Below are 23,173 nucleotides of genomic sequence, written 5' to 3' on the forward strand. Positions count from 1 at the left end.
AGTCAAATAGTCTACTAAATACTGATTCATTATAACCAAACCGCAATCAAAAATATGCTGTCAGTAAAAAGTTATGACTGAATGAAAAGTCATGTTTTTTACCTTTTCAACCGAAAAATGTTCTTGATATCATTCTATCCATCGCACATTTTGGACTAATCTATGCATGATATGTCATGTCGTTTAGTGTGCCGTGTTAGATATTCGCTAAAAGAAAAAAAAAATAAGCTCAGAAGAAAGACAACAATATTGGAATTATGGTCGGGTGGTCGCTGCTCCGCACCTATTGGTTGTAGGATGATGTTATATAACCTAAAACCATCCTTGATAAATGGGCTATCCATAACAAAAATAATTTTTCAAATCGGACCAGTAGTTCCTGAGATTAGCGCGTAAACTACTACAATTTTTCATACGGTCATAACTTTTTACTGACAGCTTATTTTTTTTTCGTCCCATACTGAAAGTTAATCTCTATTTAATGGACTATAAGCCAATATAGGTCTCATTAGTGGTGGACATTTGGACCACTTTTGGTCATTGTCCTTTGTTCAATATAGCGTTAGAAGATTTATTTATACAGGGTGGAATTTTGTAATGCTACCTGGATGGGAAAGTACCCTTAATACTGTAGATAGACGATTTTACTCAAAGAACATTCCTTTATAAAAAAAAAGAACTGCATTCAGACTCGAAAAATTTTCGAAAATTTACCACCATACCATACAATTTTAACCCTTTTCTTGGCATTGTGAATTTAAAGATACGTTGACCAAAACAAAAATATGGGGGAGAAACCAAAAACTATTTTCAAATGTTTTTTTTATATAACGTTAGCCCAAATACTACAGATTGTGTTACACAGTATAGAATCCCTACAGGCTGCACAGATTTGACAGTAATATGCAAAATGTCAGACCTTTGACAGGCGTCTACGCACCGGCTGATAAATTTTATTATTTTCGGTGTTTTTTTAAAAGAATATTGGTGATTATTTGTAGTAATATGGATAGTAAATAAATGTTTCTTGATGATAGTGCTGTTTTTTCATCCCAAAACTTGTATAATTATTCTTGTACGATGCGGATTGTCCGAATGTATCCCTAAATGCACATTGTCAGATACGTAATAATTTACTTTCAATTTTGAATGTATCTTTAAAGACACATTGCCAGGTTCTCGTTGACTTTATTTTATGATTTTTTCATAGATTTTATCGCATAAAAAAGGGATATGTTATTAGTAATATTTAAAGCTGTAAATTATAATATACTGATATGAGTTTTAATTCATTTACTAAAGAATCGTTGTTTTTTGGACAACTTAGTGCTGCAGCAACAAAATCAGGCGCGCAAAATGCTGGTTATGGTTCAAAAATCTCGAACCAGGTCAAAAGTCAGAAGCGGTGACACTTCAGCTGATGAATTAGAAGCTGCACTTAGCCTCCTGGTTCTCTTGGGTGGTTATCTTCCTACTCCAACCAACCCAAATCACCCCAAAAAGCGAGCAGCCTGTCCAGGCTGCTTCATGCTTCTGGTTATAGAGCTGGTGATTGAAGAATTTTAGCCAGTTCGACTGCTGCATAGTTTCCCTGAGAGTTCCAGCCAGATATCCATTTCCACTATCTTGCGTTTCCACTGTAAGTTGGATATCTAATTATCTTCAATCAAAGACGTGAACACAGTTCGGTACCAGTTGGCATCAATACCCCTCGTATTTCTTTAATGGTCTTGCAAGATTCCCATGTGTTCTATCTGCATTTGCTTCTCCTGGATGGTAAGAGGGGTCTGAGGTTCAGGAGGTACACCAACGACGCTGATGGAGTGGTTCTCATACATCCAAATGCAGCTATACTTGCAAGGCGTTACAGACTTTGAAGTGTTTTTTTTACTTTGTTTTCAGTTTTTTGTAAAAGATATTTATTTTTTATTTTTCAAATAAGGAATAGCTTAAGGTTTTATAGTAATTTTCATTTAAATAACTAATTTCTACTAACAAATAAACCATGTCTTAATTTGCTACAAAGCTGGCAATGTGCACTTAAAGATACATACTATATTTCCAAAACTACATATCTAAGATTTTTTTTCGTATTTTTTACATGATTTTTACTCCTCATAAATCCAATATTTATAATGTAAATCACAAATATTAACCAAAACCGTCGTTGCCAAGTATAGGGTTAAAATTATAATTAGTTTAAGATGCGACTCTTAACGCTAAAAATTAAATAACTATACCATACAATTTTCTGTAAATAATTACAATAATTTAAGATTTTTTGTGAAGAATCGATGCAATAAAAATACAGGATGTACATTTTTTAACATTTTTAATTGGTTTGTTTCCCGGTGCGGTGTAGCAAGCTTCTTTGAATGCAGTTTTATTTCTTTTCAAAAATAAAGGAATGTTTTCTTCAGGTGGCATTACAAAATTCCACCCTGTAGATCTATCTGTAGTTAATTAGGACTAAAACAAATTCGTTTTTTTATGAGATCTCAAAAAGCCTTTTCACCGTATTATTATAATTCTGAGAATGCCACTTGCTTAAAATTTATAACTAGATTAACTTATTTTAAAACAGTTTATTTATTAATTATTGCAGAGCCTGAAACTACAGGGATTTTCATACCTATCTACTAACCATTACTCGTAACACTTTAGGAGCTTTTGAAAGCGTCTAATTGCATTTTTATGACGTTACGTTTTCTCCAGTTATTTTAGAGTTCATTTCGATGATGTCTTTAAGAAACGTATTTTTGAGTTATTATCTAAATGCGCTCAGGCAATTACCTCCGGAACTCACTGTATGTAGCCTGTAGTGCTGGCCGGCCGCCAGGGAGCTGGCTGAAGTTCTGGCGCTTGCCAAAGGATACAGAAGATTCCATTTGACCAGATTTTATCTATTGCATCGATTTAGGCAATAACCATCTTTAAACCTTTCTATTACTAGCTGTGGTACAATCTTTTAAGTTTAGGCAATGGATACTTAATCTATTTAATTCTCCGTGGGAGAGCCATGCTTCGACACGAATGGGCCGGCTCGACCGGAGTGATACCATGGCCTCACAGGAAACCGGCGTGAAGCAATACTAATTGTTGTCACGCCGAGTGAGTGAGGGTACCGGAGCAGGCCAAACCCCCCCATGGTTTCATAGCTTTTTTTGTTTATGGAGGTTTTAGGTAGACTTAGATGGTTGGCGTTGCGGTGTTCTATTCTATGTATATTCTTCCTTACATAAGATAATCACTCCTGGAATCGATGATATGCAGAGACATAAATAATAGAAAATTCAACTTCTCTATTGACAATAGCTAAGTTGTAAACTTGTGACACAACTAAGTTTTTGCATACAAAAATCAATGAGGAAAACGTAGAATATAATGCATTCTGAGAAGTAGACAACCACGGCTGCTATTAGTATTTTACTAACTTGACTGGGCATCGAATCCAAGTCTCATGGATATTCACTAAACCACTTGTGCATTAGGGCGTTATTACATAGTACCTACGTATTTCTTGTGCAGTTATCTAGTAATAATTACTCGTGATCCGGGATTGTGATGAACCCACTCGTAACACAAGCAATAATAATGAGGGGTGAATAAAATACATAAATATTAGTTAATTTTTATTTCCTTATCGTATATTTACAAAATTTAGCAAACTCGCAGGAAGTGATAGTTAATAACAAAATACCGTTGTGAATAAATGATAGTTCCATGTTGGTATTTATAATAATAAGTATTATACAAAGAGTATAACAATGTAAACAAATGTGTTTAGTAGGTATACTGACAATTATTTTAGCATTAATTTCATAAAATGAGATTAACAAATCATTCTGTATAACAAGACAAGTAGTTATAAATTATTTATAATAAAACCACCAGTCTCTTATATCCTAGTAAACTTTTTACATTATCAGATATGAATCGGTATTTATTGGAAATTGTAGATAATGGGCTGAATCTATTTTGTTCATTATTTTAGTAAATTTTTGACTCGACTATAACAGGTCACGTAGTAGCTAACTTTATCAAGCTAAAACAACAACCCTTAAAATGCCATCATATTTTTTAACTATTTCAAATTAGCAAAAATATTTTTATTTGCAATTTTGATGACTTGAATCTTTTGCTTTTTTACCTATTCCCCACTGATCTCCATTTCACGTAGGAGATCTATGAGGTATGTGCCTCGTCCATTGTTAAGCCCCACTTAAGTTTTAGCAATTCTGCAGACTGCTTTGGTTCTCGTATCGTCTTTAAATTAGACCTTTTGAGCTAATAGATAAAGTAACTTGAAAGTTGAAACGAGCTTTAAAATAAGAAGTAAATACGAGACCTTTCATAGTCGAGTGTGTCAACGTACCTATCGGTATTTCTAGTTGAGTAGCTGTCGAATGAATGTGGAATATTTTCAGTAAGAATTTTGTCTCAATTTCATTTTTTATAAATAGGCCGCGACGTTTCTCCGAATGTACAAAACCCATAAAAATATTTACAAACATTTTTAGACTGCACGCCTCAGTGTAGGAAACAGTGGAAACGAATAGGAGCATTTATTAGCTCAAAAGTATTAATTAATGTAATAATGATAATATTTTTTTGTGTAAATGGTTAAATGAGAAATCTTTTTTCACAACTATTAATCCACCCATTCGTTTCATTGTTTGGTACGCTGCGCCATGCAGTCTCTTCTCATAAAACGATAAAATTTATCTAAGTAACATTTTTAATAGTTCATTATTTTGCTTTTAGCAGTCTTTATTGTCATAGTTTTTATACGTGTATCGTGAAATCTCTTCTCTCTTGCTCTTGCCGCTGTTGATATCTGGAAACAAAATGAAAATATTTTAGATTTTTTTTTAATTAAGTATAGCGAGTATTTTGTTGTAATCTTTCTAATTATTGAGGCTTTATCATCCATTTCTAAAAATTTTTGTAACTAGTGTCGCCATCTGTGGAGCGTTATACAATTTACAACGCAGATGAAAAGTCCTTTATTTTGTGGCCGCGCGGTGTCAGGACACGGAGTAAGCTTAACCCTCCGATAGGTGCCAGCAGTAGTAGGAAAATTGGTTTTTCCTCTTAGCAAAAATTGTAACAAATATTTAATTCAGATTTAATTTTATGAAGTGTCTTTCACAGAGTTTGTTTTGTCGATAACGACGAAATCGTCAAGAAGTTCCCATGCGCAGGTTTGTTCCAATTTGACTTTTGCCATTGTGTAAACTTTTTTACAAATCTACAATATAGGTAATAATAACTGATAAATGTTTACTGGAGACGACGAATTTTATTACCTATAGAACTGCATATTTAGATGTATAAGTGCGCACTATATTAAGGGCTTTTTCCCACGGACACATTTCTGTAGGATTCCGTGTCCCGCAAAAAAAAAAAGATGGGTACATTGGAATTAAAATACCCTATTAAGGAGGGTTTTTGCGATTGAAAAATCCGCCAGATGGCAATACGTAGACGCGAGGTCCATCAGACATACGCGGATTTCGACATATCTGTCAATGTCATGTCAAAAATAACCAATTGTGCAGCATTTGGACCTCGCGTCTACGTATTGCCATCTGGCGGATTTTTCAATCGCGAAAACCCTCAGTGTGTATGCATGACAGAGGATTGCCGTAGGAAATGGCCCTAATATCGCAATCTTCTACTATATAAAAATAAGTCGGGTTTTCCTCCCTGACGCTATAACTCCAGAACGCACGAACCGATTTCCACGGTTTTGCATTCGTTGGAAAGGTCTCGCGCTCCGTGAGGTTTATAGCAAAGAAAATTCGGGAAAAGGGGGTAAAACAGGATCCACGCGTACGAAGTCGCGGGCGGCCGCTAGTAAATGTATAGTTAGTTTGAGGTGTGTTTGCTTCACCTGGCGTTGGTGGGCGTGTGGTGTCTGCGCGGGCGGCGGCGCGCCTTGTCCGGCCGCCGGGCCTCCGCGCACGCAGACTCCGCGCTCGAGTCCGTCACCGCGCGGAACACCTCCTCTGCGACAACACATCATTACAGAAGGATCGGGTAATAACTACTAAGTCTGCGGGCACGAAACTGGCAACGGCCGAGCGATGGGCGACGCGACGCGACGATGAGGAGTAGTATTGCGAACGCCTCGCTTCGCCCCGGCCGTTTTGTGCGCGTCACCATATTAGGGGGCGTCCATTAATTACGTGAGACTTTTAGGGGGGGAGGGGGTCCAGAAAAACCTCACTTAATCTCACGTAGGGGAGAGGGGGGGTGTTGAGAAATTTCACGTAATTTTTTTCCACAACAAACAGTAAATCCTCCGTCTGCATTTGGGAACACAGGTCCAGTTTTTAGATCCGCAGTTTGCTACCAATGCTTAAATATTAACAAAATGTAAACTAATAGTTAAAAATTGTACTAAAAGTAAAAAAACTGGGCCTAAATTGTTTTGTTTTATCATTTCAGTAATTTTTTTTACGCAAGTCGAGTTTTTTTATAAAATCTATTATTTTCGAAGCATGGATTATCTCATTTACATTGCAAATAGACATTTTGGAAAATCTCACGTGAGATTAGGGGGTGGGGGAGGGGGTCTGGCAAAATCTCATGAAATCTCACCAAGGGGGGCGGGGGGGTTAAAAATAGCCAAAATTGTCTCACGTAATTAATGGACGCCCCCTTGCCGTCATGTTGTTGTATGCATCGCCACGCGCCGCGTCGCGCCGCCCCGCTCGTTGCTCGGCCCGTCGCCAGTTTTGTGTCCGCTGACTAAGTTTGGTCGTTTAAAAAATTAACTACAGGTAGACCTGTAGTAGACTCTGAAACGCTGTTTACGCAGTTTCAGGTCTTATCAGTCTCCACCAGTTATGTTGGCATCTCGCTTTGCGCAAGAGGGATGGCAACATTCGAAACTTCGGATAACGTTACCCCACTGAATGCTTGGGAGTTTTTGGAATTCTGCAACTTGTAAGTACTAAGTAACACTACTTTTTAATAAACTTTGTTTAATTTGATGCACATAATATCCTCTGGAACACTAGCACTTTGTTGCAAAGTTATACTCGTGACCAAAACTTGCCCTATGATTGATATAGTTTAACAGGAGTGTTACATGCTGACGGAAAAGTAAGTAGTATATTGCCATGGGATGCACCATCAGCGTCATGGCGCGCGACAGGCGTCCTGCCTGGCGCACGTACCTTTGGAGGGCAGCACCGGCATCCTGTAGGACGCGCTGGAGGTGCACTCGGCGCACGGCGAGCCGCTGGAGTCGGAGTCGGACTCCGCGCGGCACCATCAGCGTCATGGCGCGCGACAGGCGTCCTGCCTGGCGCACGTACCTTTGGAGGGCAGCACCGGCATCCTGTAGGACGCGCTGGAGGTGCACTCGGCGCACGGCGAGCCGCTGGAGTCGGAGTCGGACTCCGCGCGGCACCATCAGCGTCATGGCGCGCGACAGGCGTCCTGCCTGGCGCACGTACCTTTGGAGGGCAGCACCGGCATCCTGTAGGACGCGCTGGAGGTGCACTCGGCGCACGGCGAGCCGCTGGAGTCGGAGTCGGACTCCGCGCGGCACCATCAGCGTCATGGCGCGCGACAGGCGTCCTGCCTGGCGCACGTACCTTTGGAGGGCAGCACCGGCATCCTGTAGGACGCGCTGGAGGTGCACTCGGCGCACGGCGAGCCGCTGGAGTCGGAGTCGGACTCCGCGCGCCGCACCATCAGCGTCATGGCGCGCGACAGGCGTCCTGCCTGGCGCACGTACCTTTGGAGGGCAGCACCGGCATCCTGTAGGACGCGCTGGAGGTGCACTCGGCGCACGGCGAGCCGCTGGAGTCGGAGTCGGACTCCGCGCGGCACCATCAGCGTCATGGCGCGCGACAGGCGTCCTGCCTGGCGCACGTACCTTTGGAGGGCAGCACCGGCATCCTGTAGGACGCGCTGGAGGTGCACTCGGCGCACGGCGAGCCGCTGGAGTCGGAGTCGGACTCCGCGCGGCACCATCAGCGTCATGGCGCGCGACAGGCGTCCTGCCTGGCGCACGTACCTTTGGAGGGCAGCACCGGCATCCTGTAGGACGCGCTGGAGGTGCACTCGGCGCACGGCGAGCCGCTGGAGTCGGAGTCGGACTCCGCGCGCCGCACCATCAGCGTCATGGCGCGCGACAGGCGTCCTGCCTGGCGCACGTACCTTTGGAGGGCAGCACCGGCATCCTGTAGGACGCGCTGGAGGTGCACTCGGCGCACGGCGAGCCGCTGGAGTCGGAGTCGGACTCCGCGCGCCGCACCATCAGCGTCATGGCGCGCGACAGGCGTCCTGCCTGGCGCACGTACCTTTGGAGGGCAGCACCGGCATCCTGTAGGACGCGCTGGAGGTGCACTCGGCGCACGGCGAGCCGCTGGAGTCGGAGTCGGACTCCGCGCGGCACCATCAGCGTCATGGCGCGCGACAGGCGTCCTGCCTGGCGCACGTACCTTTGGAGGGCAGCACCGGCATCCTGTAGGACGCGCTGGAGGTGCACTCGGCGCACGGCGAGCCGCTGGAGTCGGAGTCGGACTCCGCGCGGCACCATCAGCGTCATGGCGCGCGACAGGCGTCCTGCCTGGCGCACGTACCTTTGGAGGGCAGCACCGGCATCCTGTAGGACGCGCTGGAGGTGCACTCGGCGCACGGCGAGCCGCTGGAGTCGGAGTCGGACTCCGCGCGGCACCATCAGCGTCATGGCGCGCGACAGGCGTCCTGCCTGGCGCACGTACCTTTGGAGGGCAGCACCGGCATCCTGTAGGACGCGCTGGAGGTGCACTCGGCGCACGGCGAGCCGCTGGAGTCGGAGTCGGACTCCGCGCGCCGCACCATCAGCGTCATGGCGCGCGACAGGCGTCCTGCCTGGCGCACGTACCTTTGGAGGGCAGCACCGGCATCCTGTAGGACGCGCTGGAGGTGCACTCGGCGCACGGCGAGCCGCTGGAGTCGGAGTCGGACTCCGCGCGCCGCACCATCAGCGTCATGGCGCGCGACAGGCGTCCTGCCTGGCGCACGTACCTTTGGAGGGCAGCACCGGCATCCTGTAGGACGCGCTGGAGGTGCACTCGGCGCACGGCGAGCCGCTGGAGTCGGAGTCGGACTCCGCGCGCCGCACCATCAGCGTCATGGCGCGCGACAGGCGTCCTGCCTGGCGCACGTACCTTTGGAGGGCAGCACCGGCATCCTGTAGGACGCGCTGGAGGTGCACTCGGCGCACGGCGAGCCGCTGGAGTCGGACTCCGCGCGCCGCACCATCAGCGTCATGGCGCGCGACAGGCGTCCTGCCTGGCGCACGTACCTTTGGAGGGCAGCACCGGCATCCTGTAGGACGCGCTGGAGGTGCACTCGGCGCACGGCGAGCCGCTGGAGTCGGAGTCGGACTCCGCGCGCCGCACCATCAGCGTCATGGCGCGCGACAGGCGTCCTGCCTGGCGCACGTACCTTTGGAGGGCAGCACCGGCATCCTGTAGGACGCGCTGGAGGTGCACTCGGCGCACGGCGAGCCGCTGGAGTCGGAGTCGGACTCCGCGCGGCACCATCAGCGTCATGGCGCGCGACAGGCGTCCTGCCTGGCGCACGTACCTTTGGAGGGCAGCACCGGCATCCTGTAGGACGCGCTGGAGGTGCACTCGGCGCACGGCGAGCCGCTGGAGTCGGAGTCGGACTCCGCGCGCCGCACCATCAGCGTCATGGCGCGCGACAGGCGTCCTGCCTGGCGCACGTACCTTTGGAGGGCAGCACCGGCATCCTGTAGGACGCGCTGGAGGTGCACTCGGCGCACGGCGAGCCGCTGGAGTCGGAGTCGGACTCCGCGCGCCGCACCATCAGCGTCATGGCGCGCGACAGGCGTCCTGCCTGGCGCACGTACCTTTGGAGGGCAGCACCGGCATCCTGTAGGACGCGCTGGAGGTGCACTCGGCGCACGGCGAGCCGCTGGAGTCGGAGTCGGACTCCGCGCGCCGCACCATCAGCGTCATGGCGCGCGACAGGCGTCCTGCCTGGCGCACGTACCTTTGGAGGGCAGCACCGGCATCCTGTAGGACGCGCTGGAGGTGCACTCGGCGCACGGCGAGCCGCTGGAGTCGGAGTCGGACTCCGCGCGCCGCACCATCAGCGTCATGGCGCGCGACAGGCGTCCTGCCTGGCGCACGTACCTTTGGAGGGCAGCACCGGCATCCTGTAGGACGCGCTGGAGGTGCACTCGGCGCACGGCGAGCCGCTGGAGTCGGAGTCGGACTCCGCGCGGCACCATCAGCGTCATGGCGCGCGACAGGCGTCCTGCCTGGCGCACGTACCTTTGGAGGGCAGCACCGGCATCCTGTAGGACGCGCTGGAGGTGCACTCGGCGCACGGCGAGCCGCTGGAGTCGGAGTCGGACTCCGCGCGCCGCACCATCAGCGTCATGGCGCGCGACAGGCGTCCTGCCTGGCGCACGTACCTTTGGAGGGCAGCACCGGCATCCTGTAGGACGCGCTGGAGGTGCACTCGGCGCACGGCGAGCCGCTGGAGTCGGAGTCGGACTCCGCGCGGCACCATCAGCGTCATGGCGCGCGACAGGCGTCCTGCCTGGCGCACGTACCTTTGGAGGGCAGCACCGGCATCCTGTAGGACGCGCTGGAGGTGCACTCGGCGCACGGCGAGCCGCTGGAGTCGGAGTCGGACTCCGCGCGCCGCACCATCAGCGTCATGGCGCGCGACAGGCGTCCTGCCTGGCGCACGTACCTTTGGAGGGCAGCACCGGCATCCTGTAGGACGCGCTGGAGGTGCACTCGGCGCACGGCGAGCCGCTGGAGTCGGAGTCGGACTCCGCGCGGCACCATCAGCGTCATGGCGCGCGACAGGCGTCCTGCCTGGCGCACGTACCTTTGGAGGGCAGCACCGGCATCCTGTAGGACGCGCTGGAGGTGCACTCGGCGCACGGCGAGCCGCTGGAGTCGGAGTCGGACTCCGCGCGGCACCATCAGCGTCATGGCGCGCGACAGGCGTCCTGCCTGGCGCACGTACCTTTGGAGGGCAGCACCGGCATCCTGTAGGACGCGCTGGAGGTGCACTCGGCGCACGGCGAGCCGCTGGAGTCGGAGTCGGACTCCGCGCGCCGCACCATCAGCGTCATGGCGCGCGACAGGCGTCCTGCCTGGCGCACGTACCTTTGGAGGGCAGCACCGGCATCCTGTAGGACGCGCTGGAGGTGCACTCGGCGCACGGCGAGCCGCTGGAGTCGGAGTCGGACTCCGCGCGCCGCACCATCAGCGTCATGGCGCGCGACAGGCGTCCTGCCTGGCGCACGTACCTTTGGAGGGCAGCACCGGCATCCTGTAGGACGCGCTGGAGGTGCACTCGGCGCACGGCGAGCCGCTGGAGTCGGAGTCGGACTCCGCGCGGCACCATCAGCGTCATGGCGCGCGACAGGCGTCCTGCCTGGCGCACGTACCTTTGGAGGGCAGCACCGGCATCCTGTAGGACGCGCTGGAGGTGCACTCGGCGCACGGCGAGCCGCTGGAGTCGGAGTCGGACTCCGCGCGCCGCACCATCAGCGTCATGGCGCGCGACAGGCGTCCTGCCTGGCGCACGTACCTTTGGAGGGCAGCACCGGCATCCTGTAGGACGCGCTGGAGGTGCACTCGGCGCACGGCGAGCCGCTGGAGTCGGAGTCGGACTCCGCGCGCCGCACCATCAGCGTCATGGCGCGCGACAGGCGTCCTGCCTGGCGCACGTACCTTTGGAGGGCAGCACCGGCATCCTGTAGGACGCGCTGGAGGTGCACTCGGCGCACGGCGAGCCGCTGGAGTCGGAGTCGGACTCCGCGCGGCACCATCAGCGTCATGGCGCGCGACAGGCGTCCTGCCTGGCGCACGTACCTTTGGAGGGCAGCACCGGCATCCTGTAGGACGCGCTGGAGGTGCACTCGGCGCACGGCGAGCCGCTGGAGTCGGAGTCGGACTCCGCGCGCCGCACCATCAGCGTCATGGCGCGCGACAGGCGTCCTGCCTGGCGCACGTACCTTTGGAGGGCAGCACCGGCATCCTGTAGGACGCGCTGGAGGTGCACTCGGCGCACGGCGAGCCGCTGGAGTCGGAGTCGGACTCCGCGCGCCGCACCATCAGCGTCATGGCGCGCGACAGGCGTCCTGCCTGGCGCACGTACCTTTGGAGGGCAGCACCGGCATCCTGTAGGACGCGCTGGAGGTGCACTCGGCGCACGGCGAGCCGCTGGAGTCGGAGTCGGACTCCGCGCGCCGCACCATCAGCGTCATGGCGCGCGACAGGCGTCCTGCCTGGCGCACGTACCTTTGGAGGGCAGCACCGGCATCCTGTAGGACGCGCTGGAGGTGCACTCGGCGCACGGCGAGCCGCTGGAGTCGGAGTCGGACTCCGCGCGCCGCACCATCAGCGTCATGGCGCGCGATAGCGTGTATTCATCTGCGGGATACAATAATATTCAATCAATTAAGGTGAGCAACAGCATAGTAATACTATCTTCAATGAATTTTCCTTACTTGTCAGTTTAAGAGGCCATAATAATAGTCCCAATAAGTGAGATTGTGACGTACAAAAACTAAGAGCAGTTTTGCATTACGTCTGATCGGAATCTGTAACAATATGGTCCGTAGTACTCATAACTATTTGTATGGTAGAGGTAGTTTATGCGCTTGTTTCCATTTCCGCTATTTCTTTAGTTGTTTTCTAGATCAGATTTTGATGGCTTCCGATCAAATGCGAATCAGACATAGTGCGAAATCACTCTTAAAACTCGTTCAATTTTGACATTAAATATATTTTTTGGTAGTTACACCATCCTTAAATAATAAATCAATGTTTATCTTCATAAAGGTAACAAAGAATTATATCTTCTATATAAATAAAAATGAATTGATGTTCGTTAGTCTGATTAAAACTCGAGAACGGCTGGGCCGATAGAGCCGATTTTGGTTTTAAAATGTTTGTCGTAGTCCAGGGTAGGTCTAAACGGTGAGCAAATACGCGCGCGATATTGTTTTTCTGTGACAGACAAAATTCCACGAGGGGGAAGCCGCGGGCGGAAAGCTAGTAATAAATGTTTCTTTCTTTCTTTCTTATTTACAATAACAGAACCTTTGCGAGAGGCTGGTGTCTAAACTAGGGTAATCCCTGGGTGATAGATCCACTAGCGGCGTAAGGGGAGGGCGGTGGGGGCGGTCCGCCCCGGGTGCCAAGCATCAGGGGGTGACACAAGTCGCGCAGATTAGTACTCACTGGCGCATCTGCATGGCAAATCTGCGGTCTATGTCAACATCAATAACGGTAGTATCCCCAAAATCCTTGGGGTACCAGGGGGTGCCTTAGAACTTGCTACGCCGCCACTGGATAGATCACCTCAAATCACATTAAATATTCTGTATTTCCAGCGTTGTGTATATTGTACCTGTGTTGTCTTGGTGGCGGTGCTTGTGCGCGAAGGAGCGCAGCGCGGGCGGCGCGGGCGCGGGCGGCGAGCCCAGCTCCGCGCCCGCGCCGCCGCTCGCGCCGCCCGACATGCTGAACGTCGCGTACGGGCTGATCTCGTACATCTCTGGGAGGTAACATCAGTAAAGCCTGGTCCGTGAACACGTAGAAACCCGTCCAATGACCCCAAGCTACCCATCCTTATCGCTCGCGCGTAATTATATTGCTGTCGCGACTGTGCGACGCGCGCCCGCAGTGAGTGCGCGAGCGCGACAGCAACATAATTACGTGCGAGCGACAAGGATGGGCAGCTTGGGGTCATTGGACGGGATTCTACGTGCTCACGGACCAGGCTTTAGCATAATTATTACAATACATCACTATTTTGCCAACCTTGCGTTTACGTTTGAACTTCTAAGGCGGGGTTTAGTGTCACGCGGACTGTCAGTGCGGACCCGCTCCGCACGGCCAATCTGTATGAACTTCTAGGGAGCGTTTTAGAGTAATGCGGTCCGGAGGAACCGCTCCGCTCCCTAGCAGTTCATATAAGGGCTGAGTGTGAGTTTATATCAAACGTCCTCACTAGTGAGCGCGCTAAAAATGTGTGAAAATTTTAGTTCATGAACGTTTCCGCTAGGGGCGCTGTACAATCCGTCATACATTTAATGTCATTTTTTTAAGCGCTCACTAGTGAGGGTATTTGATGTTAAGCCACACTCTGCTCTCTGTAGAGCCAGGATATACAGCTTAGTCGCTGATAAAGTCCAATCAGTGGCTATACACTTCCATTATTTAAAACTTTGGGGATACAAGACTCAAGACTATTTCCTTGTCTTCCTTCACCCACTATTTGGATACTCCTTTAAGGCCAATACTAGCTAGGGAAACTACCTGTGAAGGTCAAGTTGTTTTTGTGGAGGATATAATTTACTTGAGCTGAGCTGTTATATTAACTACTGTCAGTGTTATTTTTATTAACCGACTTCTTTTCTTATTCCAGTATTCCAGCCAAGATCATAAGATCAAGAATCTCACCCTGCCGCTCCTGCTCGCTGGCGGGCTGCTTGCTGGGCGAGGAGGTGTACACCTGCTGGCAGTTGCGGCGGTTGTCGCGCTCCACCGACACAACACAGTCGCACGACTCACCCTGCCGCTCCTGCTCGCTGGCGGGCTGCTTGCTGGGCGAGGAGGTGTACACCTGCTGGCAGTTGCGGCGGTTGTCGCGCTCCACCGACACAACACAGTCGCACGACTCACCCTGCCGCTCCTGCTCGCTGGCGGGCTGCTTGCTGGGCGAGGAGGTGTACACCTGCTGGCAGTTGCGGCGGTTGTCGCGCTCCACCGACACAACACAGTCGCACGACTCACCCTGCCGCTCCTGCTCGCTGGCGGGCTGCTTGCTGGGCGAGGAGGTGTACACCTGCTGGCAGTTGCGGCGGTTGTCGCGCTCCACCGACACAACACAGTCGCACGACTCACCCTGCCGCTCCTGCTCGCTGGCGGGCTGCTTGCTGGGCGAGGAGGTGTACACCTGCTGGCAGTTGCGGCGGTTGTCGCGCTCCACCGACACAACACAGTCGCACGACTCACCCTGCCGCTCCTGCTCGCTGGCGGGCTGCTTGCTGGGCGAGGAGGTGTACACCTGCTGGCAGTTGCGGCGGTTGTCGCGCTTCTCCACCGACTTGTCCTCCTCTTCCGAGATGTCGCCCTGCTCGTAGCCCTTCCTGAGGCACGACGTCGGTGGGCTGGAATTGAGATAAGTAGTTTTTTATGATTTTGTATTTGCATTTTGGATGTTTCTAAAGATTTAGCTCTGCTGCTACCGTATAATGCGGCTCTCCCCGCTAAAAGTGCGGGCTTACCCTCTATGTGTATAATATCGAAGCGAGTTAAAGGGTGTGAAAGAACAAATTTTGGCTGTGAGGGGCCGTTCAAGTATTACGTAAGCAGATTTCTTACCATTTTTTACCCCCCCCCCGCCCCCCTTGTCATCAAAAGTAAGCAAAGCACTTACCCCCTCCCCCTATGCTTACGTAAACATTTTTAGTTATAAATCTTTTTTATATTGTAATTTTTAAAATAGGAAAATTCATGAAAATATTAGGTTTAACTGATACACATAGAGTAAGGGACAAAAAAATATAATCAGAAATAAAGAACATAACAAACATAATTGCATCAATTATGCATCAACATAAACACAAATTAATGATAACTTTCAATGCTTACAATACGTTTAGTATCCAAACAAAACACGCGCGCGGGAGGCCGGCCTCGCGTATAATTATAATAAATTAATATGCGGACTACGACTCTCAAATTTCAATGGGCAGTGTCGGCACGAGAGTAAATTATTAGACAAGTGAATAGCGCACGGTAATTTCCCTAATGTTGCGGTAGTTCCCCTAATCAGTTCTCAAAGCGAGTGCCTACGCATATGTATTATTTGCGGGAATCCCCGAAAAAACGTAAATAACTAACGATGACGTAATCATCATCTATACCCCCCTACCCCCCATGTCATTCAAAATAAGCAAAACAGAGACCCCCCCACCCCCCCTTGGTGCTTACGTAATACTTGAACGGCCCCTGACGACTAGAGGACAAAAGAAGAATGGAAGAGAGCAGAAAGAATGTAACGTTTAATAATGACACCGACGAGCGGCCTGATCAACCGGGAGTCGTGGAATTATTAAACTGAGTGAAAGAGATGATGGAAGGATTTAAAAAGAAGATTTGGATTATTGATGAAAAAGATTGTTTTGTTCATCCACAGCTTCGTCCACCGATCCTCTCCAGTTGTTTATACAGGGTGTGGTTTTGTAAAACAGCCCCCATATCAAGGGTGGTAGTATACACGACACTGATAAAAAAAAAATTAAAAAAATGTCATGGAAAAGTCCATGAAATCAGAAAATGGTATTTTTCTTGTAATAAATTTCATGTTTACTAAAGCCTGGTCGTAGAATTTTGTCCAATGACCTCAAGCGAGCGATAAGGATGGGTAGCTTGGGGTCATTGGACAAAATTCGACGTGCTCACGGACCAGGCTTTACCACACCTGAGATGGTTTCCACACCCTGCATAAACCCTGTTTTCGTTCCAGACTGACAGACAGACAGACGAAGCATGTTAATATAATCCATTGTAATAATAATCCTGACATTCAAACGCTGTAATTTATTATTGTTCTTTTATACTTACACTAGCGGCCGCCCGCGACTTCGTACGCGTGGATCCCGTTTTACCCCCTTTTCCCGAATTTTCTTTGCTATAAACCTCACGGAGCCCGAGACCTTTCCAACGAATGCAAAACCATGGAAATCGGTTCGTGCGTTCTGGAGTTATAGCGTCAGGGAGGAAAACCCGACTTATTTTTATACAGTGTGAGTCACGTTAAAGTGTACATATGAAAATAGATGAAACTAGACCTATTTTTATCGACAAAAAAGAAGTCAAAAAATTTTTGAGATTTTTTTTTAATTTTTTATAGAATTTTTTTTCTTCCAATTACTTATTGTAAAGAAAACGTAATAACTATTAAACTAAGCGGTATATCCTGATAAAATAAAAACAGTAATAATGCTAAATAACAGGCAATACTAAAAAAATACATAAAATACATAAAAAAGGCCAACAAATAATAAAAAATTAAACTTTTTAAAAAAAATCTGCTTTTAAATTCGTGTTTTTTTCGTTATTTGATAAATTTCTCCAAAAAATGCCCCTATAACCGGTGGTTTTTATTACTTTGTATTATTTTCTATCGTATTACCTTCGTAGAACCAAAAATCGCATGTCTCTATCCCTATCACAACGTTTGCAATGATCGTTTGAACTAAGCCTCTCCGGGCGCGCCATTCAACGCTTCGTTAACAACGAAACTGAAAATGGCTCTAGATTTGTTATTTTGATAAAGACAAGTTAGATTTCAAATAAAAACAAAAGATTTCAAAGTAAAATAAGCATTTTAGTTAAAATTAAAATTGTCTCTAACTGTAGCGGAGAAAAATGTTGTGGCAGGCCTTTGTTCAAACGATCATAGCAAATGTTGTAATAGGGATAGAGACATGCGATTTTTGGTTTTACAAAGATAATACGATAGAGAATAATACAAAGTAATAAAAACCACCTGTTATAGGGGCATTTTTTGGAGAAATTTATCAAATAACCAAAAAAACACGAATTTTTAAGCAGATTTTTTTCAAAAAGTATCATTTTTTATTATTTGTTGGCCTTTTTTGTGTATTTTATGTATTTTTTTAGTATTGCCTGTTATTTAGCATTATTACTGTTTTTATTTTATCAGGATATACCGCTTAGTTTAAAAGTTATTACGTTTTCTTTACAATAAGTAATTGGAAGAAAAAAAATTCTATAAAAAATAAAAAAAAAATCTCAAAAAATTTTTGACCTCTTTTTTGTCGATAAAAATAGGTCTAGTTTCATCTATTTTCATATGTACACTTTAACGTGACTCACACTGTATAGTAGATTTTTTTTTTCCAATATTTGCATGATTAATTAAGTCAACATGTGGACATGCTAATTGTAATAATAATATCTTGTAAAACCATGTAAAAGCAAATAAATATTTCTGATTTGGGGTCATCCATAAAGTACGTCACACGTAAAGAGGGGGGGAGGGGGTTGACAAAGTGTGACATGGTGTGACAAGGGGTGGGAGGGGTCCTAAGTTTCGTGACATCACATTTCAATTGTTTCAAATATTTGATATAATGTTGATTTCATAAAAAAAGTACTTAATTTAAATGGAAATAAAACTAATTTCGGAACTGCTGTTAATTTAATCATTTTTCGATGTGAAATTGCAAAACATGTGACGTCACACTAGGCAGGGGGGGGGTCTCAGAAATGTGACCACCTGTGACAAGGACGGAGGGGGGGTCAAAAAATCATGAAATTCGTGTGACGTACTTTATGGATGGCCCCTTTCTACGCTACCTCCTCCTGTAGGCGAGGCCGGCCAGCAGCAGCAGCGCCGCCAGCAACGCCGCGCCGGCCGCTGCCAGCAGCGCCCGCGCGCCGCCCGGGCCCGCGCCCACACGCGGCGGGAACTGCGCCGGCGCCGGGATACGCTCTGGAATTACGAGTTAAGTGTACTTTGTTTGTAAAACTGGAGACAAAGGTTGAGGGATGTGTAATTTTTTGATGTCTCAAATATTAATCACCATTAAATAAGATGTTGCTACGTCCATACAAAATTACCCCACGCTGGACAGCTGAGAAAAACATTATCAAAAGATAAGATGTCATACTTACCGGTTATTATGGGTGGGTGTGACTATGTATAATATTTATATATTAAAAAAAAAGTATATAAGTAGTATATCCGTTAAAGCTAGCACCCATAACACAAGCATTAAGTTGCTTACTTTGGGGCTAGCTGGCGCTGTGCAAAATTGTCCAAAGATTATTTATATTATACTTAAAAATTTCTTCAACACCTACTACTTACAGGTGATTTGCCTTTGAATGTGTAATATTTAGAGCAATTTTTTAACACGTTAACCACTAAGAATGATCATCGAAAGTATATCATTATTTCATAATAAATTTTAGCGATTTTTTGAGATACTTCTCGTTGCAGTCCCAAGTGAGACTTTTATGCAACATCTTCTTTGTTTATACTGATTACCAATTCTTATAATAATAATATCATTTATTATTTCAATTTGTATCAATTTCGTAGAACCAGAGTTATTGGTGTCAGTTAACATTTGTAGAATCTCACTAATCAAGCTCTAACCTCCTTCCTCAGTGAGCGTGGCGAAGTAGTAGTTGGCGAGCGTGGCGCCGGCGGCGCTGGCGGCTTGCACCTTCAAGTGGTGCCACGCGCCCGGCGCCAACCCGCACACGTCTGTCGGCAGCGCGGCCGGCACAGTCCTGAGGGGAGGATACAGTGGGTACTATCAGATATTTTGGGGTGATTCAATCTGATCGTTGCTAATGAGGGCTATCGTTTTTATACTTAACAGTTGGCACCCCTGGCGATTGACAGGACCTTACTCTACAGTGGCGCCATCTTGATGAGTGCAAATGTGATAGTCCTCCTACCACTTTAGCGCTCACCAGTCGGCGCCACTGTCTTCGCTACTAGCAAGTGACAGGACCTTACTCTACAGTGGCGCCAACTGGTGAGCGCTAAAACGATAGCCCTCATTTAACTCGATTCCAGTTCCAATGACTTAGCGATTTGTTAGATGCATTTTCCAATATTTTCATTTTCTTGTATAAAAAAATCCGATCGAGTTATTTCACTGTAGAAAAATTTTCTGTAATGTTTATTTTTCTTGTATAAAAATTTCCGAACGCCTTTTTTCTCTGTATTTCTTTTTAACGCATGCAAAAATTCGTAGTCGTTCATTTTACTTGGGGCAAAACTTCTTATTCGTATGTTTATTTTTGTCGATACGAAATTTTACCTATCAGTAAGGTTATTTTTAGAATCGCACTAATGCTCACTGACCGTCTGAGCTGATACAAAATTACAAACAGGGTCACAACCTCAGATCATAGAAGGGAATAGATGTGAAACGGGGGCGTGGCGCGTGTCTCCGCGATATGCCCAGAAACGAACATCGCCCGCGACGCCAGGTTAGTCGCGATTCAGTCGTACTGAGGAAATGTTCTCCGATATTGTTGGATAATGCGTCGTAACGTGCAATAACATAAGTGAAACGAAGAACTACAGGAACAATGAAGTCATTTACCACATGTAAGTATTGCAAATCCATTAGTATTTTGCTTATAAATAAAAAAAACTAAACATTTTTACGAACGAATTCAGTGCCGTGACATTTACTGCGATATCGAAATTAGTGGTGATAAAAATTCAAACACGTTGTACATTGACGATTTAGTTAGCAACCACTTTATGTCATGCGTAACTACTGCGCAATGTATTTTATTTCTTCCGATAACCACTGACGCGTGAAAATACACAGTACGGCCGCATGTGCCGGTCGTAACATAGTGCAGGGCTCGTGTTCTAATACGGTTTCCTATTATCGATAAATAGAAGTAAATTATTATTTTCTAATTTTGAATGAAATGCTTGCGATTTTTAAGTTTTTACAAAAACAATAACAATAGTAGAAGGGATTAGTAACTGTCAACTATGTAATTACTATAAGAGCTAGTTGAAAGCCTAATATAGGCATTATTTTTGATAAACATAGGCGGTACGAATTTCGCCATAATTAAAAAGTTAATGCGCGATAGTAGTTAATAATAATTACAGTGATCCTGTTATTATTATTAAAGTAAATAATAATATATTACCAATATTGTAAATACTGGTAAAAATCGCAAGTACCTACTTAACCCATGACTTTTCATACAAACTTTGTCAGTCTATAACTTATCTATACTCCATCGATAACGACATTGAGCTTTGGTTGGGGTAAATTAATATAAGGTAACTTCATTTAGTCCCAATAATTGATTCTGAGTTTTTCGTCCATACAAAATGGAACTGACTCCTTTATGCAAAAATCGTTAAAGAACATAATAATAACGTATAATAATAAAAAGGTTTTCATACAAGCATTTTTTAAACCAATTTCGAGCCTTGCCCCCAGGATTTAAAGTATCGATATCTTATCGACTCCATTTTATCTTTCTTCTCTCTAATTGCTTTTTTCAAAGTGTGCGTCACGTCACGCGGCCATTGATTGGCCATAAGGCACGCCTTCTGGCCAATCACAGCACTTTTAAGCCGGTTGCACATGTTGTCGTATACTCTCAGTCGCTTTGTTTTTACACAGTTGAATGTGTGTGTGGGAGCTGTGGTGGGGAAAATGTGGGGACACTGGTTCTCGTTGTAGTTACGCGCGACTTCATATCTATTCTCTTTCTATGATCTGAGGTCACAACAAATTAATAAGAAGTTTTGCCCCAAGTAAAATGAACTACGAAATTTTGCGTGTGTTAAAAAGAAATACAGAGAAAAAAGGCGTTCGGAAATTTTTATACAAGAATATAATTAATTATTCCAGGAAACTTTTTAACACTGAAAAAACTATCAGAATTTTTTTTTACAAGAAAATAAAAATATTGAAAAATGCATGTAACAAATCAAATGGGCTGCTTTTGATTGTTTATATAATAGCTTATATTGTCTTTAATCAAATTACAATATCTAAACCGACCTCGTGGTCCACGTAGAGTCGTCGAACCCCCGCACAGACACCGTAAAGGGGCCCAGAGGACAGCCGTTGCTGTCCCACGTCAATAAGTTTAGATGCACGCATGAACTGTTCGTCGTTATCAGCACCTTCTCTGACGCCGCTCTTGGTGCTAAAAATAAAAAATAAAAAAAAAAATTATTTCCAAAAATTTCAATTTTAAAGAACAGATTGATGGAGGAGTAAATAATGTTTATTTATTTATTTAATGTCGTCAATCGTTGTTAATGTCGCAAATAACTATTTATCATCATCATCTCAGCCATAGGACGTCCACGGCTGAACATAGGCCTCCCCCAATGCTTTCCATGTTGCCCGGTTGGTAGCGGCCTGCGTCCAGCGCCTTCTTGTCACCTTTATGATGTCGTCGGTCCACCTTGTGGGTGGACGTCCCACGCTGCGTTTTCCGGTACGCGGCCTCCACTCCAGAACCTTGCTGCCCCATCGGCCGTCAGTTCTGCATACAATGTGCCCTGCCCGTTGCCATTTCAGCTTGCTAATCCGTTGGGCTCTGTCAGCGACTTAAGTTTCTTTTACGGATCTCCTCATTTCTGATTCGATCTCGTAAAGAAACACCGAGCATAGCCCTCTCCATAGCACGCTGTGCAACTTTGAGCTTCTGTATAAGGTCTATAGTGAAAGGCCACGTTTCCGAACCATAAGTCATCAATGGTAACATGGCATGGGGCACACTGAAAACTAGCGCCGTGGCCTTCGTCGCCGTGGGCCACGGCATATGCTGAGTGGGGTCCCGTTGCAGTGGGCATCTTTTTGGTGAATGGGTGGCACTGTTCAGTTTATTCTTGTTATTATTTATTTTTTCTTCCATTATTATGTGGGCCACGGCATATGCTGAGTGGTGTCCCGTTGCAGTAGGCATCTTGTTGGTGAATGGGTGGCACTGCTCAGTTTACTCTTGTTTTTATTTATTTTTTCTTCCATTATTATGTGGGCCACGGCATATGCTGAGTGGGGTCCCGTTGCAGTGGGCATCTTGTTGGTGAATGGGTGGCACTGCTCAGTTTACTCTTGTTTTTATTTATTTTTTCTTCCATTATTATGTGGGCCACGGCATATGCTGAGTGGTGTCCCGTTGCAGTAGGCATCTTGTTGGTGAATGGGTGGCACTGCTCAGTTTACTCTTGTTTTTATTTATTTTTTCTTCCATTATTATGTGGGCCACGGCATATGCTGAGTGGGGTCCCGTTGCAGTGGGCATCTTTTTGGTGAATGGGTGGCACTGTTCAGTTTACTTTTGTTTTTATTTATTTTTTCTTCCATTATTATGTGCCACTGTCATGTCTATGTAATGAGGGCTATCGTTTTCATACTTAAGAGTTGGCACCCCTGGCGATTGACAGGACCTTACTGTACAGTGGCGCCATCTTGATGAGTGCAAATGCGATAGTCCTCCTACCACTTCAGCGCTCACCAGTTGGTGCCACTGTCTTCGCTACTAGCAAGTCACAGGACCTTACTCTACAGTGGCGCTAACTGGTGAGCGCTAAAACGATAGCCCTCATTGCCTGT

General features: G+C 46.9%; 1 protein-coding gene and 1 long non-coding RNA gene across 2 annotated transcripts; both read right to left on the reverse strand.

Moving 5' to 3' along the window:
- Nucleotides 1–3,619: 3,619 nt before the first annotated feature.
- On the reverse strand, nucleotides 3,620–7,262 carry LOC135076631 (uncharacterized). Its single transcript, XR_010258327.1, has 3 exons — nucleotides 7,188–7,262; nucleotides 5,897–6,011; nucleotides 3,620–4,837 (listed from the first exon to the last, which is right to left on the reverse strand). It is a non-coding gene; the product is annotated as an uncharacterized LOC135076631 (long non-coding RNA).
- Nucleotides 7,263–14,424: 7,162 nt separating this feature from the next.
- Nucleotides 14,425–19,821, reverse strand: LOC135073199 (uncharacterized). Its single transcript, XM_063967323.1, has 4 exons — nucleotides 19,796–19,821; nucleotides 19,204–19,340; nucleotides 18,399–18,534; nucleotides 14,425–15,178 (listed from the first exon to the last, which is right to left on the reverse strand). Exons 1-4 carry the CDS (start codon nucleotides 19,819–19,821, stop codon nucleotides 14,425–14,427), a joined length of 1,053 nt encoding a protein of 350 aa, XP_063823393.1.
- Between the last annotated feature and the right edge of the window lie 3,352 nt (nucleotides 19,822–23,173).

The sequence above is a fragment of the Ostrinia nubilalis genome, chromosome 1, assembly GCF_963855985.1.
Source record: "Ostrinia nubilalis chromosome 1, ilOstNubi1.1, whole genome shotgun sequence".
Classification (NCBI taxonomy): Eukaryota; Metazoa; Arthropoda; class Insecta; order Lepidoptera; family Crambidae; genus Ostrinia; species Ostrinia nubilalis.

What these genes read in the sequence shown, in the direction of transcription:
- LOC135073199 (XM_063967323.1), bottom strand. Translation starts at nt 19,821, where the DNA reads ATGAACGACTACGAATTTTTGCATGC. An exon ending in GACTACGAATTTTTGCATGC is followed by an intron (nt 19,341 to 19,795) that starts GTTAAAAAGAAA and finishes TCCTCCCCTCAG; the next exon opens with GACTGTGCCGGCCGCGCTGC. An exon ending in GGCCTCGCCTACAGGAGGAG is followed by an intron (nt 15,179 to 18,398) that starts GTAGCGTAGAAA and finishes TCTCAATTCCAG; the next exon opens with CCCACCGACGTCGTGCCTCA.